Source organism: Podarcis vaucheri (genome assembly GCF_965113315.1).
Source record: "Podarcis vaucheri genome assembly, chromosome: 2".
In the NCBI taxonomy this organism is placed as follows: domain Eukaryota; kingdom Metazoa; phylum Chordata; class Lepidosauria; order Squamata; family Lacertidae; genus Podarcis; species Podarcis vaucheri.
Genome location: NC_138760.1, coordinates 47,524,608 through 47,534,507, shown reverse-complemented (window position 1 = coordinate 47,534,507; position 9,900 = coordinate 47,524,608). Strand labels below are relative to the sequence as shown.

At 45.2% G+C, this 9,900-nt stretch overlaps 1 protein-coding gene across 1 annotated transcript in view; it reads right to left on the bottom strand.

Annotated features, from left to right (window-relative positions):
- Positions 1 to 4,400: 4,400 nt before the first annotated feature.
- PKN1 (protein kinase N1) overlaps positions 4,401 to 9,900 on the bottom strand; it is a 30,048-nt gene continuing 24,548 nt past the window's right edge. The window contains exon 21 of the mRNA XM_082214317.1: positions 4,401 to 8,020. Coding sequence (XP_082070443.1) covers positions 7,785 to 8,020 — 236 coding nt within the window. The 3' untranslated portion in view covers positions 4,401 to 7,784. The remainder of the gene's footprint in view (positions 8,021 to 9,900) is intronic.

Genomic DNA, 9,900 nt, shown 5'->3' with positions numbered 1-9,900 from the left:
CTATGCAATTTATGCAAGCATGTGATAATTTTTAATGCAAAGGAAAATGTGTGTGGATGGGAAGCAGTTATAATTTGAATAAGCATCCTGTGTATTTTTTCATTCACATTGCAAAGTGCAGCATAGTTCGATCCCAGGGATATTCAACTCGGAAGTAAGCCTTGTTGTGTTCAATGGGATGTACTCCTGGGATATAGCTCCTCCCACCCCTGACCATTGGCTGAGTTGGCTGGAGCTGATGGGAGCTGGATTTCAGCAAAACGAGGGAGTGACACATTTTCCATCCTTGTCTTTAACCTCCAGGTAATCAGTTTCCTTATGTGCTTTTGGTCTTTTCACAGTCCGCTTTGGGATGTGGTGAACCAACATTTTCCAGCAAACCTGTGAATACTAAAGTTTCTTTCAGGGAAAGATACAGACTTATGCCATGCTTTCTCCTTTTGGATGGCTGGGGTGAGGAGGGGGGGGCATCATGCTGCCCAATTGCAGAGAATGAGCAGCTGTCCTTGCTACTGCTCTAATGCCAATTTCTATGGCTTCAATACTAATACTATTCAGGATGACACATCTGAATGCAGAAGGAAGGTTGGTGTAGAACTAGTACTCCCTTACACTCACTTGACGATGGGGGCCAGATCCGGCCCAATAGCCTTCTAAATCTGGGAATTAGCGTGTTTTTACATGAGTAGAATGTGTCCTTTTATTTAAAATGCATCTCTGGATTATTTGTGGGGCATAGGAATTCATTCATTTCCCCCCCTCAAAATATAGCCCAGCCCCCCACAAGGTCTGAGGGACAGTGGACCAGCCCCCTGCTGAAAAAGTTTGCTGACCCCTGAGTTAGCACTTGAAAGCAAATTGTCCTATGGGATATGATGGGAGAAGCATAATGTGATGGGGAATATCTTTACAGGCACCAAAAAACCCTCCCCAAGCAACTGTTCTCATGTGGAAATATATTGTGTACGACAGTGTTTGTATGTTTCCATACCTTTTAGCTGCTTGACCAGTTTTTCTTTGTACTTCAAAATACTTGCAACTTTCTACTACATGTGCTGTTCTATATCTGTAAAGCCGTGAGACTGCCATTGCCTCTGTGGCAGCAGTACCTGCTACAGTTGATTACCAGTCAAGAGTCCTTTTTGAGGGTGGGGAGGACAAGGCATCATCCTGCTCCAGGATAAGGAGAAAAGGATCTGAAGGGTGGCACTGACCATGGGTGGTGGGGAGTTGTCTAGCCCTTCATAACCATTCATTCCCCCTCCACGTGAGGAGGCACCCTGGGGTTATCTGAAGAACCCCCAGTGAATAACAGGTTTCATCGTTTTTCATTCCTCTTACCAAAGCTGCCAAGCTTTGGTCACGCCATGCGACGCTTGTTGAATTGCTCCAATCTGGACTCACATCTATACTCCCAACAAGTGCTTGCCTTTTCTCAGTAAGCAGCCACTGTAGTAGTTGTGCAATCTAGTTCTTCACTGCTTCAGCATTTTTTCCTCCCATCCAGCTTCAGTAAGAGTGTTGCCAGGTGGTGTTTACTGTGGAACTAATGCTGCTCATGCATTCAAGGGCTGAGTTTTTCTTTCTTTCTTTGCAACATCCACATGTCATCAATGGCATCAAAATGCCAGCCTGCATTTTTATCCCTCACTTAATCAAGGTTTAAAAATTCCGTAGAAAACCTGATGCTAAAAATAACCTGTTAACGGTGGCCTGTGTGTGATATATGAATGACTCACTTTGCAGAATTAAGCGCCTGTCTAGATGCGCCATCATCCCTTAAAGCAAGCAGAGGCAGATCTGACTTTTTCACCCTTGCTGGATTCTGAAGAGGATAAAAGAAAAAGAAAAAGAAAAGAACAACCTCTTGCAATGGGCTCCATGTCAAAAGGTGGCTCCACCTACCTCACACTAACAATGGGCATAAAAAGTCAGTCATGTGGTCCCCAGAGCATAAATATAAAGGACAAGGTGGTCTAGCCACGCTACCGTCCCCTGAACCTTTTCACAGTATGGATACTGGTTATTTAAGCTTTCATCTTCCAGCCTATTGGAAGTGTCCTGCAGAGTTTTAAGTAGGCAGGAAGATGAAAGCTTCACACACATAACTTGGCTTCACTTCAGTGGTGGGAAAGCAGGTAGCAGGGCTGCTGAAAAACAGGACTGTGGTCCAACATCCTTAATAGTTGCACGGAGGAAGAAATGCTAACAGGGATGTAGCACACCTGCTGAAATTCCTACTATGCAGCTCTTACAGGTGCAAAGTACTGCCCTCTCTTATAAGCCACCATATCAGTAGCGACTATGTCTTATTGACACAACCAGTTCAAGCCATTTATGACTCACTCCAAATGGTGGCCCAGCATGGATTAGCTGGGGCATTAAGCAATTGATAAATTCTGTGTTTTTCCTTTAGTAAGTCATATGCAAATAGGAAAAGAGGACACAAAGAAACTTCTGAACACCCATTGCTGATAACTGCCAAAACATGATGTGTGCCGTGCAATAGAGGTATCACAGCAGGAGGGCTTAATAATTTATAGACCTGCAACATGGACAAAGTCTTTAAAGATTAGGCATCAACCTCTTCATTGATTCAAATGAGTTTAATCTAACGGTGAATTTCCATCATCCTACAGCTCAAGCTGTATACAGAATACAGCACATTAGGAAGGAGACCAGAGTGAGCAGGTATGAAATTGGTCCGAAAACATTTTTCAAAGTGGCAACTTCAATATCACACAGATGTACAGCGGTGGACAGGGAAGGAGGTGCTTTAGCCGAGGCACATGGGAAGAAGGGGCTTTCTAACCGCCAGTGACAGGAAATGGCTACGTGTGCTATTTTGCTTGATTGCTTTAGCTAATTCCCTACACTTTACAGAGAAATGTTCTGTACCAGCAAGAGGTTGCAGATGAAGCTGTCCACCTTGGGAGGAATGATATACAGAGGAATGATGTCCACAGAGATGGCAACCCATGTTATCTTAGTGACACTTTGGAAAAGCTTCAGCCATTAGAATAAGGTAGCATTGTCTAGTAGGGGGGAAAAGCAGACTTGTTTGATTTAGTTCTGTTAACTCCAATAGTAAAAGGACAGTTTACATGAAAGGAAATACAGGCCAATAGCATAAAGCAATTGTACATTAGCCTATCACCATAAAGTCACCTGGTACAAGACTCTAAGTCATCCTGGCTGCCCCTTTGCATTATAAACCAGGCACACAGATCAAGCACATTTGTAGGCAGAGACGGGAAGGTGAAAACACAATCAACTTCAGCAAGATTCCCTTTCATTCAACTCTACTCCCAACATCCTGATAGCCTGCTAGTGACTGTTCTGGTATCCGATTATGCTATTTGCGAGAATAATAGGGTGCCAAAGGTCCAGTGAGGAATCAAAGGCTGCTGGGAGCATATCTTGCATGGTAGGATGACTGAAGATGGAAACAATCATGGGATGCAATCTTTTAATTTCTCCTCTATAGTGGAGTAAGCCAAACAAAGTGGACACAGAGTTGAGCCCAGCAGGGGGCAAGAGGGTTTAAAACCAGAGGGAAGTTGACCCTGAGGAATCAGCATTGAAGAACTGCACCCATTCTTTCAACTTCCCCACCATCACCCCCCAAAATGTCCCCACTAATGAGCAACAGAACGTGGAACTTTCTGCCCCTGCTGCACTCTCAGTCTCCCTCCACAGGGAGCCTGTGCTTAAAATCAAGATTCTGCACCAAGGTAAGCTGAATTCTGTGAGCTGTATAGATCATACAAAATACACAGATTTGTATGTATTTACTTGCTTTGAACAGGCAAAGAGAGCTATGCAGAAAACCGAAGCCTGGGTTACTAGAAATCTTTCGCTTCTCCTTTGGCTTCTGAGATTTCTGTAAGACATTACGGACATGCTTTCAAGAGCATAACTGTGACATTAAGAAATTAGAAACTTGATTTTAGGAAAATGAAAGCTGAGGTTTTAATGTGCTGGAGTCTGTGTCCAGAGTCAAATTTGAAGCTTGCTAACACAGCCCCAAAATCCAGACTGCCCCAATGTTTCACTGCTTTACTGCAGAACACACTATCTGTGCTTACTGCAACACTCCCCCCCTTTCCAGCCTATAGTTTTAAGACTTGGGAATCATGGTGCTCCATATCCAAATATTGCACACTATCTATAAGAGCCTCCTCCACCCACCCCCCACCGCATTAGCTACCCCTCTTCTGCCAAAATTTTCCCACAAAGTCAGTGTTAGAGTTAAGAACGGAACCCAAGAGACCTTGGATCCAATTCATGGAAGGGCTGGAAACAGAACTGAGTCCTGCCTTTTGCCCGAAGAAGAGCTCTGCTCACTTGCAAGGCTTTTGGTCAGATGGCCTCCAATATGTTAAGGACTAAGTCTACACTTTAAAACTCAAGCTTTATATAAGCAGAGAAGTGAAAGATCCAGACAGCATTTTGTGGCCACAGTGCGATTCTGGTCAGGCAACAGAGGTAGTTACAGTAAGGTAGGAGACTCAGTAGGCAAGACGGAGTTTCAAGTCCACAGCATGATGGTGTCTCCTAGCACAAAATCCATACAGCTACTAAAGTTTGGACGTAGCCCTGTGAAAGATGTAAGAGGCAATGCAAGCAAAGAGGCACAGAGGAAGTTAACAGTGTATCTGGGAACAGAAGCTACTACTCTCTTTCCAGAGTACAGGCTGAAACGCAGAAGCCTTAAAAGCAAGCCCTCCCAAATCTAGGACAGAACAAAAAGCCCTGACTTTAAAGCAGGTTGCACTGCAATTCAAGACAAGTAGGCTCAAATTTGTCGATTGTGTTAAAAGGAAAGGAGATCAACCAGCATGAATCCAATATACATACAAGGGCCAAAAAAGAATGAAGAAGAAAACAAACTGCAAGCTGCTTCAAGAAGCCACATATGCTTCAGTTCAGGAGAGACTAAGGGGCAGAGCAATACCCTCCCCATACAAAACACTAGACAAAACCCTGGCCCTAGTTCTCCTGCGGCAGCAACTTTTACAAAACCCTTTGGTACCCCTTTAAGAGGCAAAGCTGGAATTCTCTCCCTCCAACCCCTGTGGGACGGGACCTTCAGTTCTTTCTTCAAATAGCCCCCAACTCCTGTGTTTTGGTCTCAAAACAGAATTGCATGAGCCTGGTAAAAGCTGAAGTTGAAATAGGGGAAGACTGCAAATAAGAGGAACATCCCCTGAAAGTAAGTAGGAGGCTGCAAGTATGTTCAGGAACCTGCCCTGTTCTGAAGGCATAAGGAGGCCCTGAGCCCTTGTGCTGATACACTAGAAGAGATGTCCGCTATAACCTCCTGGCCAAAAAGACAGAAATGGATTTGCCTTTTTAAGAATGCATACTCAAAGAGTAACTGATCTGTGTTCAATGATCTCAATAACCCTTTGATACATGAAACCGATGAGAATACTGTAGTAAAAAACGTGGGTTTCCTCATTCTTTTCACATAGGTTTATGGGCAGAGTGAAACTTCTAAATCTGTCTTCCCCAACCTGATGGCTTCCATGTTTTCTCTGACAACAACTCCCAACAGGCCATGCCAACCTGTATTAGAGAAGGCCAATGTGAGTTGTGATCCAAAACATTGGGAGAGCACCAAGTTGGGGAAGGGTTACTAATCAACATTAGAAATCCAAGTAGAGAACCAGGTAATAGTAGCTACGCCAAATTGATCACATATAAAAGGGTATCATAGCGGTCATGTGATATGAGCCACAAAGCATTTATCTTGAATGCAGCTCACAGCACCAGGCAAGAGTTTGCCAGTATTTTTAAAAATATGTAATATCTATCTATATATAATGAATCTCAGGAACATTAGGAGGAAACAAACAAATAGTACTCAGGACAGATTTCTCCAAACAGCCTTGCAGAAAGGAGAAACGTAACTCTGCAGCATTTATGCTCAGGATATTTCCATCAAGGACAGCTAATGGGGAGATGTTGCCTCCATCAAACTTATTGCTCTCATAAGAGAATTTGCTTGGGGCCCAGGCAGAGCCACACTCACACCAGCAAGGGCTGTTCTCAAACTCTTCCCTATAGGTGCACATTGCCCCTTTCTCAACAAATCTCTGAACTGCCAAAGCTCAAGCCCAGGTAGAACCCCTTACTCACCCTTACGTGAGCTAATTTCTCCCTAGCAGAGCAGGGCAAGGAGGATGTTGTCAGCACTCAAAAAGGGAGGGTTTTGGGTGTTTTTTTAGAAAGCTACCCTCCAAAATAAAAAGCAAACCAGGAGCGGAATATGGGGATGGAGTTCCCAAACCATCACCTATTCCCTTAGCATAGCAGCTAGCAGATGTCGCTGCAAAAGCTGGGACATGCGATGGAAATAACATTAAGACATGATGGTGATTTCCAAGTGGTAGATTTGAATTAATAAACGTTGCTGAAATTCATTATTACCTGGGCTCAGTGAACTATTCTGTCTAGCTTGCAATACTTGGCTGTATTATGAATCAAGTGTTGTTTCCTCCTGAGAAGTTCCTCTCCAGCTTTGTATGTTAAACAGGACTCTTGAGTGTGCATGGCCAGCAGTCGGCAGAAGAAGTGCCATAAGTCAGCTGCTGTTTAGTAGGCACAGAAGTTATTTAATGTTAACTGCTACTTCATGATGAAACAAGCTCTCGTAGGTTGCTGTAATCTACGTGACCAAGCCCACCCAACCAAGCAGCCTTTCGTTTGGCAAGTGTCACCTCTACCTGGGTCAATCAATGATCCTGACTGTTTCTTGCAAGCACGTTAGAAGCCCCCCCCCCCCCGCTTATCTTGACCTAAAACCCTCCCTTGCCCTCAGGTGAATTTGTTCAGGGCATGTTTGTGTGCTTGAATTTCTGCCATGGCTGGCAGTGGAGCAGGTGAAACCATTCTATGATTCCCAGCAAGGGCAATATAACAATGCACCTATGCGTTGCGCTGTCAGCACACATGTGCCAATGGAGAGAATCTGGGGGGCCAAAGCAGGCAAGCTTTCCTCCCAAAAGCTTACACATTCAGAGCCAGTTCCATTATAGAGCCAAGGGGAATTTCTCCACCACTGAAGTTTGAACCACCAAACCTTTACAGTACATTTTTAGTGAAAAGATGTAAGACAGTGGTGCAAAACAGGACAAAGAAGGTTTCCCCTTCTGGGTTAGGAGTTCAAAACATTGGGTTTCAACAAAAACGCCAGAAGGGCAAGCCATATCTTTGGAAGATTTTTTTTTTAAAGGAAGGGAAAAAATCTCAGGCATTTGTTAGGTCGGGGAAAGGCCTTTTGGCTTCTGTGGCTCCAACACCTATGGATTTCTATTCGTGGGAAAGCCTATTTGCTCATTTTTGCAGGCAGTTTGAGAATCAGTGGATAAGCACATGCTATCGCAGAGACTCCTCTGCCCAAGTCTCGGGGCCAACAGCGTCTGTTCTATTGGACTTGGCCGTCTTTCTTTCTATCTCTTTCTCTGCCCCTCCCCTAGAGCTAGCCAGTGTCCGAGTGTCTGCATGAATGATACTGTGTCCTGAAGGGTGCAGAAGTACTTCTGGGGCTTTCGCGGTCTAGGCTCAGAGCTGGCATATGTCGGTGAACATTAACTCTACACCCATGAAGTTGGCAGTGCTGCTGGGCTGTCCCAGCTCCACTCGCGGAGCTAACAGCAGGGCTAGCAAGCGTCTCGAGTCACTGGTGGAGCAGAGCCCTGCCCCATACAGGGCTGGCAGTGGTGGTGTTTTTTTTCTTCTTTGGGGGTGGGAATCTCCTTGCCCCCCAACTCCTAGAGCTAGCAGGCATTGGAAACATAGTCAAAGTCCTTGAAGGCATCCTGCTCCTTTTGGGTGAGGGGCCGTGATTCACGGGGCGGCGTCAGCATAGCCGCTTCGGCTGTGAACTCCTCGTCAAAGTTGCTGATGTCTTCGCGGCCCTTGACTACTGGCACAAACGGTGGCTTGATCTTGCGGGCCAGCAGGGCTTCCCAGTCAATGCTCTGTGGAGATAAGCGAGGAGAGAGAGAAAACCATCAGGGACTTTTGATAAATATTCCATGTAGGGCTGTGAGAGAAGCTGCATGGTACTGGAATGATACAGCGGACAATGCAGTAGGAGCAGCAATATAGACCAGCACACATTTAAAGCAGTACCATACTGCTTCAGTTATTCCCAAATAATCGTGGGAGCTATAGTTTGTTAAGGGTTCTGAGATTCTGAGAGCTGTTAGGTGACTCCTGTTCCCCTCACAGAGCTACCATTCCCAGAGGTCACTGGGAAGAGGGACTGATTTTTGGACTATTCTGGAAACTGTAGATCTTTTGAGGGGGTCTCCTAGCAACTCTCAGGACCCTTAAGAGACTCCACTTCCCTGAGGAGCCAGGACTGTTTAAAGAGGTACAAAACCCAGTCATCAACATATATAAATCTTTGTTACTAGCAAACCAATTTGATATACAGGGATTGAGGGAGGAATGAATAAAGAACCAGAGATCTGTTTCAACCACACAGTGTAAAACTGTTTTAAGTGCTATAACAAGGGTGTCTCTGGACCTTAAATTGAGGCTCATACAACAAAAAATATTATTTAGAATATACTGGACCCCATTATGTTTGTTTAAAAAAGGGCTATCTAAGGTATCTAACTGCTGGAGATGCAATAGGGATAATGCTTCTCTAAAACATATTTTTTCAAGTGTCCTATATTGAAAGATTTTTGGCAGATCTATCAACAGAACTGTATGGAACAGCCTTATGTTTACAGAGCAAAATATCCTTTTGAATTATATGCCCAGCACATAGAACCTTACAAAAGGACAATATGAGTGGACTCTCCGTGCCCTTACCACAGCAAAAAGACTGATACTAATGAACTGGAAAAATAAAAATACGGCTCCCTTCTACGATTGGATTGAAGACTTATACTGTAATAGGTTAAGATCTGGTGAAGTACAATAACAACTTTGTAAAGTAAAAAAAAAGTGGTATGATACTGCTTTCAATGTACAGTGTGGATGAGGCCTGGGGCACTCTTTCCAAATGGTGCATGCTCCATGCTGTTCCATTGCACACCACTAGGGAATGCTGTTGTGCGCATAGAGAAAGGAGCAGCTTCTTCCTTGGTACAGGTTTGAGACAGGAAAACCGCTAGCTAACGATGCTGGGGTTTTTCTTTTACACAGCATGTGTTTTGAGTGTTTCACATAATAGGATAATGTATCCGTAATCCTTTACAGCTCTAACATGACGAGAGCCAGACTTGAGTCTTGGGGACAAAGACAAGGTCACCACAAATGCATGAGAAAGAGAGATGGCTCTTCAGCACCTTTTGCAGACGAACATACCGTATTTTTCGCCCTATAGGAGGCACTTTTCCCCCTCCAAAAATGAAGGGGAAATGTGTGTGCGTCCTATGGGGCGAATGCAGGCTTTCGCTGAAGCCTGGAGAGTGAGAGAGGTTGGTGCGCACCGACCCCTCTCGCTCTCCAGGCTTCAGGAGAGCCCCAGCGCCAGCCCCACAAGGTCGGTGGACAGAGGGAGGCGGAACGCCACCATCCCGCTTTCTCCCGAAGTGGTTTGGAGGCTGACGGCGGGGAGACCCCGCCGCCAGCCCCACAAGCTCTGGGGACAGCGGGGAGGCGCAGTGTGTCTCCCCGCTGTCCTCGGACCTGATCTGAAGGCGGGCGGCGGGGAGAAGCGCTCTTCTCCCCACTGCCAGCCCAAGCGCCTGGGGGGGAAATAATTTTTTTCCCCTTTATTTCCCCCCCCCCAAAAAAAAAAAACTTGATGCGTCCTATGGGCCGGTGCATCCTATGGGGCGAAAAATACGGTATTTATCACAGCTTTTGAGGACCCGAGTGACCTTCATCAGATGCATGGGGACAAGACTCTGGGTCCTTGAAAACTCACAA